Source organism: Equus caballus, chromosome 20 (genome assembly GCF_041296265.1).
Source record: "Equus caballus isolate H_3958 breed thoroughbred chromosome 20, TB-T2T, whole genome shotgun sequence".
Taxonomy (NCBI): Eukaryota; Metazoa; Chordata; class Mammalia; order Perissodactyla; family Equidae; genus Equus; species Equus caballus.
In genome coordinates, this window is record NC_091703.1 from 18,082,597 (window position 1) to 18,104,186 (window position 21,590).

Here is a 21,590-nt window from a genome sequence, read left to right on the forward strand (position 1 = left end):
GAGATAAAAATCTGACTGGCCCAAATGCAAGCAGAAGAGGGCAGGTTGGTAGAATTGTGTTTGACAGTCCCACTTCCACAAGAATCAAAAGAATGGGGGAGAGACAGTTTTCCAAGGCATAAGCAGGAGGCTGTTGCTAGAAGGGGGAAAGGATACTGGCAGTAAAAAAACAACAGCTCAGGGGCTGGCCCCGTGGCTGAGTGGTTATGTTCGCGCGCTCCGCTGCAGGCGGCCCAGTGTTTCGTCGGTTCGAGTCCTGGGCGCAGACATGGCACTGCTCGTCAGACCACGCTGAGGCAGCGTCCCACATTCCACAACTAGAGGAACCCACAACGAAGAATACACAACTATGTACCGGGGGGCTTTGGGGAGAAAAAGGAAAAAATAAAATCTTTAAAAAAAAAAAAAAAAAAAAAAAAACAACAGCTCATCAATATAAAGTTTCAGCTACGCAAGATGAATAAGTTTTAGAGGTCGGCCGTACAACACAGTGCTTATAGTTAACAATACTGTATTGTACATTTAAAATTTTGTTAAGAGGGTAGATCTCATGTTATGTATTCTTACCACACACACACACACACACACACAAACATACATACACACACATATATATATACACACCCAAGAGCGGTTCACTACACACCCAAACACCAGCTGTCCTCCTCTCACTCTGCTCCCAAACCTCAGAGTCTAGAGTAAGTTAGGGTTACATAAAGATAAAGCCAACCTTCTGCAATCTTGTTACATAAAAACCAAAAATATCAAATATGTTTAAAGTAAAATTTGCAGGGCTAGCCCCATGGAAGAGTGGTTAAGTTTGCGTGCTCTGCTGCAGCGGCCCAGGGTTTCACCAGTTTGGTTCCTGGGTGCGGACATGGCACCACTCATCAGGCCATGCTGAGGCGGCGTCCCACATGCCACAACTAGAAGAACCAACAACTAAAAATATACAACTATGTACCGGGCAGCTTTGGGGAGAAAAAGGAAAAAATAAATAAAATCTTCAAAGTAAAATTTCCTAGTTTGGACCTGAAATCCAAAGCATTGAATAACAATTACAGAAAGAGAAATAAAATGGCCCCCTTGATACTTTATGCATATGAGTCGGCGCTGCCTTTGAATGCAGTATATTATTGAGGTTTGCAAATGCATGTGCAGCACAGAGACCTGGTCACCTTGGATGTGATAGTCTTTTCCAGCATCAATCACTTGGGGAAAAGGAGGACTTGTGGGACTCAGGAAAGGTATCACAAGCTCTGTCTCTTGGTTGATTATCTGGACTTAGAGGAACTCTGTCTACAGCAGTGTACGAAGTGAACTGGAGGTGATCAGGACTGGAGATGGAGACAGGGAGACCAGTGGCATCGCAGGTGATATCATAGCACTCTCCAGTAAAATCGATGACAACCTGCTTTAGAGTAATAGAGAATTCATGGGAGAATTTTAAGATATATGTTTTTTGGATTAAGTAATAAAGTCCCAGGATTCAAATACCCTCTCACTCTTTTCCTTATAACCTAGTTCCTAATCCTCTCAATAGGTAACTGTATTATTTCATATTTGTCCTTCCAGAGGTTTTATCAACACACATAAGGTCAATGCATTATGTATGTTATTTTGTTCCTTTCTTATTCCAGACAAATGACAGCACAATAGATATGCTATTCTGCGCCTTGTTTTTGCAACTGAATACATTTACTTGTTTATTTATTTATTTTTAAACATTGGCACCTAAGTTAACATCTGTTGCCAATGTTTTTTTTTTCTTTTCTTTTTCTCCCCAAAACCTCCCAGTACACAGTTGTATATTCTAGCCGTGGGTCCTTCCGTTTGTGCTATGTGGGATGCCACCTCAGCACAGCCTGATGAGAGGTGCCATATCCACACCCAGGATCTGAACTGGCGAAACCCGGGGCTACTGAAGCAGGGCGTGTGAACTTAACCACTCAACCACGGGGCTGGCCCCTGTTTTTGCAACTTACTCTGGAAATATCAGTACAACTCGTCTGGGAGATAGCATGTAAAGTTTCCTCATGTTTATTATGGCTACATAGCATTATATGGTATAGATGCACCACTACAGACTTCACCAATCCCCTACTGATGGACATCTGGTTTCCAATCAAATAATGCTGCAAACCTGTCCATAAGTCATTTTGTCTGCATGCAAATAACTGTAAGATGTGCTTCTACAAGTGAAAATGCTGAGTCAGAGGACATATATATGCATTTCTAATTATAACTGATATTGTTAAATTGTCCCAGATAGGGATTGTACCAATTTACACCACCAAGAAACTTTAGAGTGCATGAGAATCAACTGGAGGTCTTGTTAAAGCACAGATTGGTGGGGCCCAGGTCCAGAGTCTCTGATTCAGAAGGTCTGACACGGGACCCAAGAATTTACATTTCTAACAAGTTCCCAGGTGATGCAGCTATTGCTTGCTGGTCTAAGATCCAGACTTTGAAAACCATTGCAATAGATCGATTTGGCTTCCAGTGCTCCGTGGAACGGTTCTGTCAGAGTCAGCAATGTCCTCTTCAATTCTGTGTTCTTTTCTCCATCTCCATTTTCCTTGACTCTTCTGCTAGATTTTAAATTTTTCCTTTTTTTTTTTTTTGAATCTTCTATTTCCTATTTGGTTCTAAGTGTTCTTTCCTGCTGTTGTTGTCTTGTTCTTTCACTGACTCTTCTATCCCTTAACTGCTCCAGGCTCCATCTATTAGCCCACAACTTTCACCCATAGAAAACTCACTCCTTCTCAAGACTAGGAGAAAATGTAAAGGCCGAAGCCATCTTTTGATCCTAAGAAGAGAGCTTGCATTGTAGAGACAGAACCCAGATCCTGATGACATTATTTGAACACTCTCTATTCAGCCATACCAGAAATCAGCCATATCTTTCTCTTCTTTTCTACTTTCCTTCCTCTTTGCCATCAGAGTAATATATATAGTTTTAAAAAATCAAACAACTAAAAAATGGCAATACCCTGCCTCACATTCCTCACTCTGACCCCCATCCTGCTCCCTGGAAGAAGCTCACTGTTGTGTAGGGTGTGCACTGCATACCCCTAGCAGGTGTCTTCACAACATAGATGTTATGCTTAATTTCTTGCAGATGGGAGTGTTTTTTGTTTTGACTTTTACAAAATCAGGATATTACAACAACTTTCTGACAGGTTTAAGTGCCTTTTATGAAGGTGACCCTGAGTACTTTCAATTCTTTTAGCTTTTTCATCTGGCATTTTCTTCCATATTTCTAAATAATATATTTACTTCAATTTTTTTTATATATATCAGTTTTAGATGTCATCTATTAACTTCTTAATATAGGAGATCAGCATTTAGCTAACTTATGCCTTCCTCCCACTTTCTCTATATCCCACCCTCTTAAATACATCACAGTTTTCATTAAAATAAAATGATTGATATTATTATGACTCTGTAAATATTATTCAGTGATGAATAAGTAGTAATTATGATTATATTTCATTTCCTTTCTTGGGCTTTGTAAAAAACTTTATTTTCCATCTCTCTATTTCCATTTTCTGTTTAACAGTCTGTGGAAGAACAGCTTCTAAGACAACGCAGTGGTTGATCCTACCCATTTCAATGGCCTGAGCAGTAGAAGCCACAGCCCAGTCTCCAGCGGTGGGCTGAGTGCTCCAGTTTTCAGTAGGGAACTGCTGGATAGGCAGAGGGCACCTGTGTGCCTGCAGGCCAGTCTGTGACCCCAGGTTGAGTAGCAGTAAACTTGGGAGCTGGAGCAGTCCATTCACCCTGAAGTTCCTCCTCCATCACAGTCTTTTCAGCAGCAGCCTGCTCTTCCTTTTCAATCTCTTCAGGATCTCTGGAGAAATAGAGATCAGGTGTGACCTCCCAAGGTTGGTCACGGGAGATGGTGCCACCCATGTGCAGAACTTCCTGGGCCAGCATCCAGCACATCAGACCTGTTGAGTGAGCTCCCTTCTTGCTGCATGGGATGGCAATGTCCGTGTAGTGCAGAGGAGCATCTGTGTTACACAGAGCAATGGCAGGCAGGTTAACATAGGATGCTTCTGTGAGAGGCTGCGGTCAGCTCTGAGATCTGTAACCACCAGGAGTCACCGTCCTGGAAAGCTGCCTGGATCTGGTTAGTGAAGGTCCTAGGAGCGAAGAGGCCAGCAATAGGAGTGACCCTGGTGGCAGTAGCACACTTCAGCACAGCTCATTGGCCAGTATTCCTGAAGTATATGACATTGACATTAGCGAGTTTTCAATGCCTACAATGGCAAAAGCTGCCAACAAAAGCTTCTCCCAGGTTCTCTTAAGATTTATGACGTGGATGTCACTTTTCCTCCTGTATATGAACTGTTCCATTTGGAAGTCTAAGTCGATGCCACCTAAAAGGGTTCCTGCTGCAAGGAATTTGAGAACATCCACCTCATTCCTTTGCAGAATATCAAGGGCTCTGGACATTGTGAAAGTTTCTCTTTAAGTTACAACGGGAACTCAGAACAATGCCGTATGAATGCCTTTCTGGGTAGCATGGAAAGACTTGCTTTTTCTGGTTAATGATTGCCTTTTTAAAAAAATTTTGTTTCATTTTCTGTATGCCTATCCAACTATTTTTTTAATTGTCAAATGCTCATCAATATTATTTTCCACAACTCAAACATATTTATAGATTTCACTTTTGTTCTGGAGACTTTTCCTAAATGTCTACTCTTATCTACTGGTAGAGTGATAAACTGGCAAACCAAACTTTTGTTCTTGGGCCCCCAAATGGTAACATATTGAAGGATTTCTCTGGGACCATCCAGGTTCTCAAAAGAATACTCCAATATCTAGCTTAGGAGGCACAGGTTTGGCTGATGGAATTTCAAGAACAGGGTTGGGAAAATGGGGAGATATAGAGTCACTGATAAAAACTTTTACTTAACCCGCTTCCTGTAAGCCCCATGCTTTACTTCCACGTTCCAAAGTACGTTATACCTCCAAGTTCTGAGGCTCTCTTCCTTAAGTCGTGAACTTCTATCTTGCAAAACTACATCCATTTTGTAGGTTTATAATTTTATTCTCTTATTTCATTTCAATGGGTGTTTTGGAAAAGATTTGAGTACATGTGGTCAGTTTACCATGCTTTTTCAGACTATTTTTCTCAAATTCATTTAACCCTCCATTTTTGTCAATTTAACAGCTTGATAGTTTATTATAAGGTGAACATCCTTGTAACTGCTTTGCAAATCCAGATATAGAATTTTGTCAGCCATACTAGAAGCCTCTGTGTGCTCCACCCCAATCACAAATGCCTTCCTCCCTGAAAAGTAATCACTATCCTGACTTTGAAAGTCATCACCTTTTTGTATTTCTTTGTGTATTCCTAGACACTAAAATTTAGTCTTGATCTTTTCTTTAATTTGATGTCTTCAAGTCTCCTTTAATCTAATGGTTCTTCCTATTTCTTTCTTTTTCTTACAGTTTATCTACTTAAGAACTCAGTCGTTTGACTTGTAGGGTTCTCCATAGTCTGGATTTTGCAGATCGCACATTCGTGGTATATTTCAGCATACTTCTTTGTCCTCTGTTTCTTGCAAATGGGCAGTTGGATCTAGAGGCTTGATCAGACTCAGGTATAATCCCTTTGGTAAGACTATACATTATTTGAGTTTGTGTATTCAAACATACGTATTGGGTTTCGGTCCATTCTAATCATTACCCTTATTGGCCTCAAATTGTCCCATCTTTGGCCGGAGGGAGCCTCTTCCAGTTTGCTCCTGAATCCTTTGGGCACGATCCTAGACATCTTTAATAGTTCCTCTGCTCTCTAGTATGACAAGGTATTTTATACTCATTCTATAAATTTCCTGCACCAGAACTAGAATCATCCATTTCTCCAAGAAGCTTCTGTTAGTCATTTTGGTTGCTGAGCTTCATTCTCTAGTAGATTCCTCAGGAAGAACTCAAGTGAATAACATTCTCTAAGTTCTTTCATTTTAATAACAAATTAGTCTATCCTTTTATACTTGAAAGCTAGTTTTGCTAGATACAAAGTCCTCGGTTCTCCTTTTCTTTCTTTGAATATTTTAAATGTTTCACCATTTTTTTCCTCACATAAAGTGTTAATGTTGAAGTCTTATGATAATCCAATTTTTTTCTCTCATAAATTACGTTTTCGGCCTAAATGACCACTTTTCAAAATGTAAAGACTAAGAATTTTACTAGAACATATCTTGTTCATTCTCAATGTTTTCAGGTACACAGTACGCTCTTTCGATATGAGGTTTCAAATATATATATAAATATACATAGGAATATATAAATATATTTGAATATATATAAATAGAAGGTATATATTTCTATTTCAGGAAAAGTTCTCTTGAATTATAATGTGTTGTATTCTGTTAACCGGCTTTGCTTTGCTTTATCAGGGACCCTCTATCCATATGTTGGATCTTCTTTGCCTAGCTTCAATATTTATCATTTCTCTCAAATCATTTCTCTTTCTATATTTCTTTTTGACTTAAAAAAATCTTATTTTCAAATTCTAGTTCTTTTGGGCACTATCTGTTGTGTTTGTTCCTTCTAGTTTAGTATTCTTTTCTGAAATCATTTTTTCTCTTATTTCTAATTCTTTCCCAAGTTCTGTTACTTCAGTTCTGAGTTTTTCTTATTCTGACTTATTTTGCCATTTCATGTCTTACATCATTTTCTTAATCTCTTAATACAGTTTTGATTTGATTTTTTGGGCACTGACACTGTGCAAGTTTTGCATTTGTGGTTTGACTCCACCCTCTTGTATTTTGGGGTTTATGGAGTTATCTGTCATCTAGATTTATTATAAATGCTGTTCTATGCATTTTTGGTTTCACTATCTAGTCTGTTTTTATGTGGGGATTCATGAAGATTCAAAATTCATGCACTGTCACCTATCCAGAATCCATTTGTATTTTTGTCTCATGAATATGTCTCTTTCTACACTCCTGAGACTTCAGTCCTTAGCTGAGTGTGATGGGAAGGAGCTAGGGTTGACCAGGATGTCATTTGTATTGGCAGTGGTGCATTACATCGCATCCTCATTCTTGAGCATGATTTACTTCGTTATAACATTCTAGGTGGTTGATAGTTTCCCCTCAGCACTATATATATCCACTCTCTTTAGCATATATTTTTACTTTTGAAAATTCGGCTTCCAGTCTAAATGTCATTTCTTTGTAGGTAGGTTATGTTTTATCTGCTATTAAGATCATTAAAATTTTCTCTTTGCTTAAATTCATCATGATGCATATATTGTTTTCTCAAAACTTATGCTTCTTCAATTTGAAGAGTCATCTTTCTTTAATTCTAGAAAATTACCAGCCATTAATTCTTCTTCTCTCTTTTGGAATGCCTATTATGTGGACTTTTGCACCCTCTTATATTCTGTAGAACCTCTGAACTTGTTGGTTACATAAAGCAAAAAATTTCATTTTTGCTTAAGCCAGTTAGAATTAGGTTTTTTTATCACTGAAACAAAAACACTCTTACTTTTCTCAAAATCAACATCAGAGAAAAAGAGGTGATTCCGAAAGTTATTATTTGATTATCTGTAACTAGATATCCTTGAAACCTAAACTACTCTTGAAGTTTTTAGTTATGCAAGTCAATAAATTCACATACTTTGTTTTCTCTTGCATCAGTTATAATTGGATTTCTGACAATTACAACCAAGAAGCCCGATTAAAATAAATGTCTACTATGTGGGTGGCACTGTGCCAGGTGCTATATAATCTGTGGTATCCAAAACAAAGTCCACGTCTCCAAAACCACAGTATTTCACACTCATTCCATGCCATCTTCATGCCTTTGTTCCCGCTGCTCCTGCTTCCCTCACCTAAACTTGGGATGCTTGTCTAAGTGTTACAATGTCCTCACAGTTGATTTTAAAACCAACTTTGTAAGGGTAACCTTTCTAGCTACAGGCCACCATGATCTTTCCCTTATTTTGGATTCACATTATACTCATATTGTCGTAAATAGGTCTTCAAGTGAAAGTCCTTCTCTATAGCTTCTTAAGGGGAATATTTACACCTTTTAGCTAAATCATTAACTTCTTAACAGCAAAAGTTACACCTTTTCACTTTTATATCTCCCAAAACAAAGTCAAGAATGATTCTCCATGTCGTTAGGACTAAGTATACCCACAGTACTTGGCCCCTGTAGGTCTTCTGTACGGTACTGCGGATACAAAGACATACTCCTATCACTCAATCAACTTGAGGAAATAAGAAAGTACATTAACATATAAATATGTAAGGTGTTATTTATAGTTCAGAGGAAGGAGAAATCGTGCCTGGGCTAGGGTACTCAGAGAAGGCTGAAAGCCCTGGACAATGAACAGGGCCTTGCCTTAACACAAAATAAAAGGCACCAAAAGTTGAGACAATGGATTTGAGAAAATGCAGTTTTACTGGCGTAGTAAGTTCGTGTCTACAGCAGTGGAAACTAAGATTTTATGGACACACGTTAGCTCCAGGATGATGACAGCGTCTAGCTCTTCCATCAGCATTATCTCTCTTCCCTTCTCTTAACAATGAAAACCTCTGCAGCTGAGGCATACTATATTGATCTATATCCTAGTTTGACTATTACTTTCTTATCCTCTAAGGGGATACGTCTTGTACCACCTTCTTGAGTACACATGGCCGAGGAGTAGTTTAATTGGAACACCGCAGGTGGAAATAAGCAACGAGCCCAGTGCCTGGAGACTAAAACAGTTCGGTAACAGACAAGGCGGCGCGGACTTCTGGGACCCCTCTCGTAAATCCTCTTCCTCCATCAGCCGTTTCTCCCGGGACAGCCCGAGTCCACATCCCGTGGATGATCTGGAGAAACTTGGGCCTTCATGAAAACCTTAAGAGCGAGAGAGGCGGCGCTGGGTGACAGCCTATGCCCAACAGCCAATAAGCCAGCGAGTCCCACCAGGCCAGCCCACGGCCCCACAGCCCCAGTTCCACGCCCTCCCTGCCCGGCTCCGCCCCGCGGCCTGCGTCGCTGCTGAGGGGCGGGGCTTCCGCTTCCGGTGGCGGATTGTTGACGCCTGCGGCTGCTGCGGTGGCCACCGGGCCGTTGGGGAGGGCCCAGTGGGGGAGGGAGAGGGCGCAGTGACAGGATCACCGAGGGTGCTGCTGAGGCGACGATGGCAGAGGGGCCAGAGGAAGCCCGAGGCCGCCCTCCCGGGCAGGACGACGGCGGAGGGGACCCCGAGCCCGTCCCTTCCCTGAGAGGCCCTCCTGCCGCCGCCGCCGCCCCACGCCCCCGGGACGGGTCGCAGGCCGAGCCCCAGGTCCCGGGCCGGCCCCCCGCCCTGGGCCTCGCGCCCGCTGCGGCCGCCGCCGAGGAGTCGCAGCCGCCGCGCGAGCCCGGGAAGCCGGGGGAGGCGGCCTCCAGCCCCGGTGCGGGGCCGCAGGAGCCGGCGGGCTGCGAGGTGCCCGAGGCCGCGGCGCCCCGGGAGAGGCCGGCGCGGCTGAGCGCCCGCGAGTACTCCCGGCAGGTGCACGAGTGGCTGTGGCAGTCCTACTGCGGCTACCTCACCTGGCACAGCGGCCTGGCCGCCCTGCCCGCCTACTGCAGCCCCCAGCCGCCCACGCCGAGCTGCCTCTCGGCCGCCGGCGCCGCCCCCCCGGCCGGGCCGCAGACCCCCCAGCTCGGCTACTACAACCCCTTCTACTTCCTGAGCGCCGCGGCCGCGGGGCCCGAGCCGGGGGCGGCTCCCGGCGTCCCCACCCCTGCCCCCGTCGCGGGCCTGGGACCCCGGGCTCCTCACGGGCAGGCAGCCGTCCGGGCAGCCCCAGTGACGAGGGTAGGCTCCGCCGCCCCTTCGCGAGCCCCGAGCGAGACCGGGCGGCAGGCAGGTGAGACGCGCTGCGGGGGGAGAGGCTGGGCGGAGCGGCAAGGGCCGCCGCGCTCCCGGGGCAGGGCGGGCAGGCTCGTTACGGCTGGTACCTGCCTCGGCCGCCCGGACCGGGCTGTGTCCGTGGGCATCAGCCTTCGTTTGCCCAGGCGTCCGTTTGCGAAGCGTCCAGCGGGGCTGGACGGTTTCCTCTTAGACCTGGCACTCCGAATGGATTGCCTTCCTCTTGGGACTAGTTTCCAAGCGTAAAGCAATCTTGGCCCCTCTTCCGTCCTCTTAACCGTGATCGCCACGCTCTGGAGAGTGAGATGCAGAGCGTAATTCTCAGATGACAAACCCACACTCTGGGGACGGGGCGGGGGTGGAGGGGTTGACTGGCAATGCTGGAAATAATCCAGACGTGGATTTATTATACATTATCTATATGTTGTACTATAAGATTTATGGTATCGATAACATAGAATATGTAACTAATATAATTACGTATTCCCGGTATATTAAGGACGGTGGAACTGACGGATGTAAAAAGAGATTTACATGATTACCACTGGAGTTATAAACCTTTCACTGGGCCCTGGCGTAATCTTGTATATTGTCTGTTTAGTTCTGTATGGGAATTAGAATATTTTGAATTACTTGCACTTTTTAGTTTATTATTTAGACTTTTATCTTATTCAGCCCACAGATATATGGGACAAGAACTAGTTGATGCTGGAATTAGATCCCATTTAGAATTTAGGATGACAGATTCGTAATCCTTGAATTTATTACCTAGAAAGCAAGACAAACGAAATGAATAGGGGGTAATGTGAGGAACACAGGGATTTACTTTGTATTAATTGTCTATACTTAACCTTGATTTTTGGTAAAAAAAAAAAAAAAGTTTAATTTTGTGTCATAGGCTGTGATCACCTGGATTCTCATTTGAGTCCCTAGTGAAATGTATTGAGTACCTTAAATAGTTAAACTTATCTGTGAAACCACTTTTCAACATGATGGAAGTGAAAGCAAACTTTAAACTGTTCAGGAAATAGAGAAGTGGGGTTGCTATATTTTAATAACGTGCACTATTGATGGAGTCAATACGTGCACTATTGATGGAGTCAATACCAATAATTGTTGCAAGGTTAGAAATTGTTTCTTATGGCTAAGTTGTATCTTGACTTTACCTTCCCCATTTATTACCTGGCTAGTGTTTCAAGGCCTCTGTGAAATGATTAGTATTCCTAATTTTTTCTTTACTTTTTTTTTTTTTTGCAGGCAGAGAGTATGTTATTCCGTCCTTGGCCCACAGATTTATGGCAGAGATGGTGGATTTCTTTATTCTCTTCTTTATAAAAGCAACCATTGTCTTAAGCATTATGCACCTCAGTGGAATAAAGTAAGTTCAGGCCATTTGCAGAAAGGTTTTAATGCCTACTGTCTAGAGATGTTGCTTTCTTAAGTTCCGTTCATGCCTGCAAGTGACTACGGATAATCTGTGTGCCAGTGTCATGAGTTCTTTAGGAGCTTTTTCAGGTTTGTTTTTATCTTGTCGGTTTTAAGAAATAACTACAAAGGAGAGAAAAACATTTAATAAATTCTACAAGATCTGTGGGAATCTCATCTATCAAAAGTAGGTAAAAGGAAACTCCAAACCTGGTTTGATTTTAGTCACTGTTTTCTTAGGTCAAGGACTAATTTCCTCGTGCAGAGTGGAGTACCTAAAGACAAAGGCATTAAGAGTTTTTGGTAGATGAAGTATTAATAATCAGCCAGATGGCTTTTCCGAAGGGGATTGCTTATAGGATCAGGCAAGTCCCAAGTGAACTGCAAAGTGAGCCGTTTATTTGAATAATCCTTCTTTCAGATGAATGATCATAATAGTGGTTATCAGTTGCTAAGGACTTTCTCCAAACTAGGCATTGACTTCACCTCTTTAGATGGATTCTTGTGTAATCTTACCGTCACTGTGAGGCGGAGGTTAATACCTCCATTTTATAGAGATTGAAATTTGGGCTTACAAGAATGTAAACCCAGAATTTACAAAGTTTGAAAGGTAATAAGTGAGAGTCAAGTTCAAACCCTGGTAGTGAAATTTCAGGGCCCTTGCCAGCAGTCTGAATGTTACTGTGCTTCCTCCCTGTCTCTCCCTCCCTCCCTCCCCTCCCCACGACACAGCCAATCCGGTAAGCGCTCCTTTCTGCTGTCTCCTGACCTTCAACCCAGACTGTTTCCTCTTTTTGCTGTCTGACCTTTTGTCATTGTCATTGCTTCTCCCTAGTCCAGTTAGTCATCTCTTGCCTGGGTTATAGCAAAAATCTTCTGACTGGTATCTCAGTGTCCTGTCTCCTGTTTTATCTCCATCCAGTCTCTGATAGAACACGAGAGAGATCACAAATTCTGATTCTGCCCCTCTCCTGCCTCAAAACCCTTCAGAGGCTTCTCACTGCCATCAGGATAAAGTCTTAATGTTTTCATAGGGTTTTACATATGGCTTTATTTCCTAGTCACTGTCGCCTCTCACACTTAATATTTGAGCCATACTAAACTGCCTACAGCTTCCCTCACACTTGCTCCAGGGTTTTCTCTCATTAGTCCCTCTCTCTGGAACTTCTCCCTTCTTAGTTTGACTAACTTCTCTTCATCCTTTAGATCTCAAATGTCATTTCTGGGAAGCCTTCACTAAGTTAAGAGTACCTAGTATGTGTTTCTAAGTACCCTGCAGTTCCCTATCATAGCCCTTATCCCGCTTTATTATTACTTATCACTGTTTTTCCCTGCTAGGCTAGAACCTCCAGGAAAGCAGAGACCATGTTGAACGCATTCGCCGTTCTATCCCCAGGGCTAGTCCAGTGCCTGCTTGTGATAGTGCTGCTTATTTGTTGAATGATTGAAGGAACGTTTTGTGAAACTAGATGGTTGGAAACCTGAAGATTAGTTTAGAATTTCAATTAAAGTTTGTGATTTACACTAATGGGAAAAAAAAAAAAAGCAGCTGCTCTGGTAACTAATTCTTTCTAACCCCCAACTATTAATTTTGTGTAGGGATATCTCTAAGTTTGCTATGCACTATATAATAGAAGAAATAGACGAGGACACGTCAATGGAAGACTTGCAGAAAATGATGGCTGTGGCTCTTGTATACAGATTATTAGTTTGTTTCTATGAGGTAAGCTGCTGGCTTTAGCACATTAATAGTTAACAATCTAATTTTAGAGTATCAGCCCAAGACAAAAAAGTAATGGAAATTTATAGTCATGTATTTGTCAAATGTCTCGTTCTGTTTTTTTTCCAAGTTTTCTTTAATTAACGTAATGCTTTTCAAGTTAAAAAAAAGTTTCTGAATGGAGACATTTTGCAATTTCTTTGTAATGTATTTTTGTCTTGTGGTTCAAAAATATAAGTTGGTTGTGGAACTTGAAATGTATTTTTCCATAGAAACAACTTGCTAAAAAATATAATGGGTCATAGAGAAATATTACAGTAGAAATCTTGTATTGAAGATGATAGACCTGCAGAAATGCATTAAAAAGTTAACCATTTAGTATTCTATGAAATTCTTTCAACTTGAAATTTTTAAAACATTTATAGTATAGCAGGAAAACTTACCTTTAAAATTGGTATAGTAGAGCCAGTAAATTATTTCTAAATTATCCTTCTTTCCTTAGATAATTTGCATTTGGGGAGCAGGTGGAGCTACCCCAGGGAAGTTCCTGCTAGGGCTTCGAGTTGTGACATGTGACACATCAGTGCTTATTGCACCAAGTCGGGTTTTAGTGATCCCTTCCTCAAATGTTAGCATTACAACGTAAGTTCTTTTCTTAGCTTAATCTATGTACTTATGAAAAAAAAATTTAAGTATAGTAATATAATTCCTAAGTTATACCATTTGATATAGTATTTTTAGGATGTTGGTATTTTTTTTTTCTTTTTCATGGCATGTATAGATAGGCTTACATTTATTAAGTTTGAAACAAAGTTTATGAGTGTTTTTCAATACTGTTATTTGATTGTGGACCCCTCTTCAGTATACATTTTCAAGATAACCATTTTATGAAATATAAGTCACAATAATGAGAGGCTGATTTGGCTGTTGATGCTATCGATAGCAGGGCTCTGTGCCTAGCTTTTTTATCCTCTAGATCTCTGGATAATGGGTTACTGATCTGCCTTGAGCTTCCGCTTGGTAGTCCCTGTCATTATCCCATCTTGAATAGGCAGTAAGAGTTTTGACAGCTATGCATGCATGCATCTTGCTCCTGCTCTTAAGTGATAGAACTTGTAATACTCCCAGTACTCATGGCTCGCTGTTGGCGTCTGGCTGTGGGGGGAGGTACAGACAGTGATAATGGAAGTTGTGGAGGTGAGTAGGTGGTAATCCGTTGAGCAGTACAAGAAACTGGCAGGAACTGCTGCCAGTGATTCAGAGCTGGATTGTTATATAAAGAAATATGAACAAGAGACTCTAGAAGAAGCCTTGATTTTGCTGACATCGTCAAAATTTCCTTACAATTTTGTGATTATAATAATCTTGGCTACTACTTTTAATGAGAGTCCATAATGGCTGATGTTTGTTGAGCACCTCTTATATGCCAAGCACTGTTGAAAACACTGCGTATATATTAACTAATTTAATCCTAACAACCGTATAAGATAGGTACTATTATCCCCTTTTTACAGATGTGGAACACTAGTAGTTGGTAGAAAACGGATCTAAAACCAACTAGTCTGGATTGAGCCCACACTCTTAGCCACTGGGCTTTTCTATAGCCTTTCAGTGCACTAAAAGGCAGAAATCTAACATTATTAGGATTATTCTCTATTCCGAGCAGTTGTTGAAAGCTTTTTAAAGCTTTCCTTAATTACAGGACCCCATAAAGAAAGAAGAGCGCTGATAATAGAATACACAGTAATTTAAAATGCTGGTACTTTACACAAGGTAGAAGTAAGCATACTGAGTTTAGAAGATAATCACACAGTAGTGAGTGACTGTAGAAAAAGGTAAGTAAAAGGAAATACCAGAAAATACTGTAAACTTTTAGTTCACATTCTAATACATATTTACTACTGCTTTCATGTGAAAGTTCTAAAGTCTTAACTTTTATGTTGTATGAAGTCTTTAGAACTAGCCCGGGTGGTTTGATCATAATATAATGCTACTTGAAAGTAACTCAGATAAAATTCTCTCAACTACACTTTAAATATGCTTTAAATACATATTTTGAACTTTATAGAATACTATCAATCTCTATGTGGTTGGTAGACAACTTACCAGATATTTTTTGCTTTAATTTTTTAGGTCCACTATACGAGCTTTGATCAAGAATTTTTCTATTGCTTCTTTTTTCCCTGCTTTCATCACACTGCTGTTTTTTCAGCATAATCGAACAGCCTATGACATTGTAGCAGGAACCATTGTGGTAAAAAGAAATGGGGTCAGATGATGCCCAAAAAAGCCCTGAATTCCATACTCTGGAATAATGACAAGACTAAATTATGTATCAAGGCCATCAGTATCCCTGGGTCACATTAATTGATGATTTAGAAATTAAAGCAGTCGCTCCAGTGTGATGCAGGTGACTATTCTGGAAGTATTGATTTTACTTGAATGCCAAAGAACTTTTTCAGAAGAAAATCTGTTAAATTCAAGTGTTAAAGTTTTTAGATCAAAAAGAAGGCAAGTGGTTTCATAATCAACAACGGACAGTATACTTTCTTAAGATCTAAGGCATTAGAATTGACTGAAAGCCTTTTCAGCTTTGAAATCGCCAAATGAAACCTTAAAAATTTATTTTGGTTTATCCCAGAATAATGGAATATGTCCAGTTGTGTTTTGTAAACACAGTATTCATCTTTTAGTTAACACTTCTTGGGGAAATTGTCTTTGCCTTTTGGGGGGAGGGAGTGGGGACACAAATTTGATAATCCACTTATCTCCCATCCCAGGAGGTGGTGATGACTCAGCTCAAGAGAAAGGGGGTAGTGAGGCAGGCCCAGCAGTTCTCTGACCTGAAGTTGTGAAATCTGTACCGCAGTTTACTGCGGGAATGATGTAACTTTACAGCTATTCTTAATGCTTATACATGGACTTTGGGGCAAGTTTTGCATGATGATGAAAAAGTATTAAGTCATATTGCTATATTATTGATAATGAAAAGGTAAGTTAGTGATTGCTTTTGATGGGGGGAAAAAGTAAATTTTTACTGTAAATTTATCTTAAAATTCATGTGCAAGTGTTTTCAGTGCCCAAAATCAAACTATAAATATGTGGGGAAAAATTACTTCCATCAAACTGTTGCATATTGACTGTAAAACAATATTCCCGGTATGTGTGCAGCATGAAGAAAGTATTAGTGCTTCTCAGTGTTCTGAATATATCTTCTCTTTATACACAGGGTATTCACATACTAGTTAGTTTCCTTTTATATTTTATATAGTTCCATAACTTTTGAAACATCGAGTTAAATAATCTTAGTATTTGATGATTAAATACTAGTCACCTGTGAAGTATTAGCAATTTTCCCATTATGGACTGTTCTCTGTGTAACAAGGAAGAGTAGAATTTCCAGACATTATTCTAAGTTCTTTGGTTCTGTGGGCCAAAAGCTCATTTTGGGACTGCCAAGGATAATGTTTTGAAGGAAGTTTTGAGCTAAGTAATACTTTGTGTATTGCCATTTTAATTTATTCTATTGAAGCAAAGTTGTGGAGTTTTAAGTATATGTGTGTGCGTTTTCAGATGGCCCAGTTAGCTGTGTTGAGATATACCTGAACGAAAAGTTTTGTTTCTGAGGCATTTTCTCCAACTTTGATGTTATTTTCCAAAAAAACACTAAACTGTATTGGACAGTTCATAATTAGATTGCTTAAAGGATCAATCTAGGCTTTATTTTTGGCATTTAAGAGCAAATGCAAGACGTGCATTATCATCGTATCAATTTTTAAATTGGATTTTTCTTTGAAATTTACAACTGTGAAAATATTCACATTTGATGTTTATAGAAACCTTAACAGGTTTCTTATGAATACATTTTTATTGTAAAATTTCATGAACCATGTTTTTCAAAATAACTTTATGTTAAATCCAACATCACGGAAAGCCTAAGTGTCTCAAAGTACTAAACAGATCATTCACTTGTAGCCTCTAGGAAGGTATTTAAAGTGTTACGGCACATCACAGTAAAAAAACCAAACCAAACCAAAAAAACAACCCACTATTTTGTTATTAAGACCAGAAATTAGGAATTGTTACATAAGTTTACTGCTTAGTAAGCATACACATTAGCACTGGGGTGTAGACTACTTTTGCCACTGATTGGGAATTCAGGTTGAAATGTCTTTCAGTCCTGTAGCTCTGGAATACATCTGATGTATAATTTCTTCTCAGATAATTGGACAGTTTGCCATCTAGGCTATTTTTATTTGTACAGTAAAACAAAAACAGTAGTTATAATTAAAATACTGTACATTTTCCATACCTGAGTCATTCAGGTTAATATCTATGTAGGTTCATTTCGACCCATCTCAGGATTCAAGTTATACTGTATAGCCCTATGAAATAAATAGAAATATTACTTGTCTGCCTTTACAACAAAATCCAAGTCTGTTCCTGTTTATGAATTTGGCACTTAGGGAAAGAGATTTTGGTTCCAAATTGTTGGAAAAAATGACATTAGGCAAGAAGGAGGAGTCACATTTTTTTCTCTCCGGCTTGAGGGGGATGGAACCTCCCTCTTTTCAATACTTTTCTATTTAGTTTATTTCAGTTATCCAGATGCTGATGCTAATTTTCTGTGTCGAAGTATAATTCTCATGCAGAAGCTCTAACCTAAAAAGGCAAAAAGAAAGTTGTCTTCATAGTACAAACATTACTCATCACTTTTACAAGATAAGTAATAGGGGAACAAAAATTAGGAGTCAAGCTGAGTGAGAATACTATTTCAACGAATATGCCCTAAATAAAACCACAGAACAGGCAGTTAACTTAGCACCTAGAAAATCTCAGTACCCAATTACTAAAAGTAGCCCCAGTGGTTAGTTCACCTTGAGAAGTCTTGACATACTGACCGTGTTCATGCTGGGCCTAGGTAGGTAAGTGAGAGTGATGGCAAGCCTTGCTTTTAGACTAATGTGTGATTATAGAAATACAGCTAACACTTTTGGATAGTAAGCTTTTAAAATATTGCCCAACTGTTACTTGTATAGCACTGGTTCAGAAGTTACTTCTTTCTACCTAAACATTTACCTTCCAGTTTCACTCAGATTATTTTGGATTGAAAAAGATGCACTGTATTTGAGGACCACTTTCTCTAAATTATAAAAATGAGTCTTCAGTGTTTATTGTTTCAAATGAGAGTAAAAATTGTTTTAACTCTACTTTAAAAGGATTTATTCCCTTAAGTGACTTTGGGTGCTTCACTTATGCATAAGTATTTCCAGCAAAAGAACGGTAGAAAGGAGTTGAAAATTAATTGAAACTACTTACTACTTGGGAATAAAGCTTTTTGAGAGGTCTGGGAGTATTAAATATTTTCATTCTACACTTATCCCTATTAAAACAGGCTATTGTTTCTTTTAAAGAATATGCCTGATTAACAGCAGTATTCCTAAAATCTGACAAGTATCATTTCAGTTACTTACCATTCCCCATTACCCTATACCAAAGGCGAAAAGTTTTACAGTATGTGCTTGCCTGGGTAAAGTTCTTATTTCAAAATGTGTATCTATATTTCCTTGTAGTTCATTATAGGACTTGACCCACAAACAGTATCTGATGGCTTGCCTATAAATGAAATTCAGCATTCTATTTTTAATAATTTGTATGCCACCGATTTGTATTCTGTCTCAATAAATACCCAGTCACCAGTGCTTTTGTGTTTTGCCCATTTCTTTGAGAAGGTTTGCTCTAGAACCTCCTGCTTAAGGGAGACCTTGCTTCCAAATACAGCTTCTCTAGCATTCTCTGCCTTCAAGAGAATGGCGACAGCAGTCAACTAGAGTGCTTTCAGAAATAGAGGTGTATCAAACAAAATCACCCACTTTTGGGGATATATTCTTTTAGCAAATCACTCAGAAGTTACCCACAGATGACTAACAATGTTAAACTAACCCTGTCCTTTCCTTAAAGTTGTTAACCATCCCAACCACTGTGTACGATATTAAGGGCCCACATTACACATGAGGATCCAGAAGTGCAGTCTCATAGCTAGTAAATGACTGAGCCGGGCAGTGTAAACCTAGTTAAGAAAGATCTTACAAGCATTTCCTATTCTAACCTTTATGAACAAATCTAGAGAGGAAGGAGAACAGGATAAAAAAACAGGTTCCTCAAGAAGGACAAAGATTTAAAAGATAAATGTAGCTAAACTATGGCCTGGTCTGAGTCCTGTAGGCACTGTGCTGTTATGAGCCCAGACACAAACACCACATTCTGGAACTACAGTGAACTTTTGAGATAACGTTTATAAAAGTTGCCCCATATTATAAGGAAATGAAGGCTCTGACGCAGTTATCTAGCTGGTGTGTGTAGCTAGACCCAACATACCCATTTTCTCAATTTTACTATACCAAATTTGACAGTTTCTATTGGACACATGCTAACCTTTGTAAAATTTCCTTGAGTTTCAGACTTTCAACAGGCCCAGGAAATGACATACTGCGAATACAATTAAAGTAAACAAGTGCTCCCCAGGCTGAACTAGGAAGTTTACGGCCTGGTTACAAATTATTAAAATTAATCCAACACTTATTTCAAATAATAAAATCCTAACTACATAAACAATTTCAGGAGAGAATCTGTAACAAATATTAATAAACAGCTGGTTAAAGACAGTTTTCAATTGTCTGAATTGTACTTTTTCTTAATGCCTGAAATCGTAAATTACTCAAAAGAACATAGCAAAGTGGCATGCCTGGACTGCATGCATCAGGAGTTCCAGGTGCTTATTTAATGATACCGAGTTTTGGGCCATATCCAGACCCGGGGAATGAATGACTCTCTGGTGAGGAGGGCCTAGAATATACATTTGACACACCTCACCAAGTTATACTGATGCACGTTCAGTGAGAATGACTGGAGCCCTCGTCAATCAAATTATATAAACATACCTGATTATTCAATCTTTCTGTATATAGCTTTCCTCCCTTCTGCAATTATTTTCAGTTAAAAATCCCTCACTGGTCCAGCACGGGAAGTGGGCTTTTATTGTTTTCTTTCCATGATGTGTCCCCTTCTTCCACAAACAGCCCTCGGTTTTCACTTCTGTATAGAGCATATAACCCAAGCCTGCCAGGCTGATGTTACAGCCACAGGGAATAGCTCAGAAGTGGGTCTGCAATCTGAACCAGTGCAATAAGGAGATAACCTCTGCGGAACTTAAGCAGGAACAGGTTTGAGGTTGAGCTGCTACCAAGAACGTATTCTAGTGCTCTCATTTGCAGCCTGAGAATTACAGCAGTTGAGATGGAAAAAACAAGTCTTGAGTATAGCCCTATAAGCTTCAGTTTTGGGGGCTAGAAGATTTCCTTTTTAAGATAAGCTACCCTAAGTATCCTTTTCAGTCACTTTTTTTTTAAAGTACTAAATAAAATGAAACATAATTTATAGCACATTTTTTATGAAAAATCTTTCCCAGAATATTCCTGTCCATGCGGGCCTAGAGAATGGCTAAGAAGGAATGCGCCTGCAATTTAATTAGTCATTAACTTCTCACCCTCAAACCACAGATTTCCAGTTTACTTTACCATTATTGTTTGCCCCCAAACAGGTCCATGTCAAATGTGTGTTATTAATAAAGTATTAGAGGGGCCGGCCCTGTGGCCAAGTTGTCAAGTTCGCCTGCTCCACTGCAGCTGCCTAGTGTTTCGCTGGTTCGGATCCTGGGCCCAGACATGGCACCGCTTGTAAGGTCCGGCTGAGGTGGCATCCCACAGGCCACCACTAAAAGCAACCACAACTAAAAGACACAACTATGTACTGGGGGCATTTGGGCAGAAAAAGCAGGAAAAAAAAAAAAAAAAGATTGGCAACAGTTGTTAGCTCAGGTGCCAATCTTTAGAATAAATAAATAAAGTATTAGAAATATAAAACTTCTACTCCAAAACCAGCATTTGATGATGGCCTAAGATATTTTCAATAAGAAAAATTATCTTTTCATTGGAAACAGACAAAAAAGCTCCTAAACATTTTTAAGTTCTGAATTTAGACTCCAACTAGTTCAGCAAAATAAAAGTCAGCACAAAATAACCGTGCCTTCAAATTGAAGAATAAAACTATTAAATGCTGTCCCACGAGCTCTCTTATGGACCAGAGAAAAGGAATCTAGTTTAAACAAAAACATTGGGCAAAATAATCCAAAAGACTACACAAAAGGACCACTGAAGTTTTTGCGAGCTGCTCTGGGCATGTATCTCCAAGAACTTGATCAATAAACACTGTCTAATCACCTATTAAGGAAGATACAAGTACAAACAGAAATGGTTGCGTGTGTTTATTTTCAACTTTTAAAAAGATACGTCAGTTTATGTGCAAAGTAGGCGAGATTCCTAGCACCAGACAAAAGGCAGGGTACCTTCCACACGTCGTAAATTCAGACACTTTCACCTTCACACTTCGGAGTTCTCCAAATCACATGTATTCTTTGGAATTTCTCTTCTAACTGACCACTGCTAACCTTCTGAGTTCCCTTCCATTAACACTGGTACCTTTGTTATGAGTTAACACTAGAACAAAAAG

General features: G+C 40.0%; 1 protein-coding gene, 1 long non-coding RNA gene and 1 pseudogene across 4 annotated transcripts; 1 reads left to right on the forward strand and 2 right to left on the reverse strand.

Moving 5' to 3' along the window:
* Nucleotides 1-3,580: 3,580 nt before the first annotated feature.
* On the reverse strand, nt 3,581-4,609 carry LOC138919674 (small ribosomal subunit protein uS2 pseudogene; annotated as a pseudogene).
* Nucleotides 4,610-8,411: 3,802 nt separating this feature from the next.
* On the reverse strand, nt 8,412-10,108 carry LOC138919367 (uncharacterized). 2 transcript variants are annotated; one of them, XR_011429525.1, is made up of 2 exons: nt 9,967-10,108; nt 8,412-8,874 (listed from the first exon to the last, which is right to left on the reverse strand). It is a non-coding gene; the product is annotated as an uncharacterized lncRNA (long non-coding RNA). The 2 variants fall into 2 exon arrangements; XR_011429526.1 differs by lacking the exon at nt 9,967-10,108 and adding an exon at nt 9,788-9,904.
* Nucleotides 9,035-18,724, forward strand: FAM8A1 (family with sequence similarity 8 member A1). Of its 2 annotated transcripts, XM_023624491.2 has the most exons (5): nt 9,039-9,875; nt 11,135-11,255; nt 12,902-13,025; nt 13,525-13,664; nt 15,156-18,724. In XM_023624491.2, exons 1-5 carry the CDS (start codon nt 9,161-9,163, stop codon nt 15,298-15,300), a joined length of 1,245 nt encoding a protein of 414 aa, XP_023480259.2. In that variant the 5' UTR covers nt 9,039-9,160; the 3' UTR covers nt 15,301-18,724. The 2 variants fall into 2 exon arrangements, with proteins under 2 accessions (XP_023480260.2, XP_023480259.2); XM_023624492.2 differs by lacking the exon at nt 13,525-13,664 and having other exon boundaries at nt 9,035-9,875.
* The last annotated feature ends 2,866 nt before the right edge of the window (nt 18,725-21,590 follow it).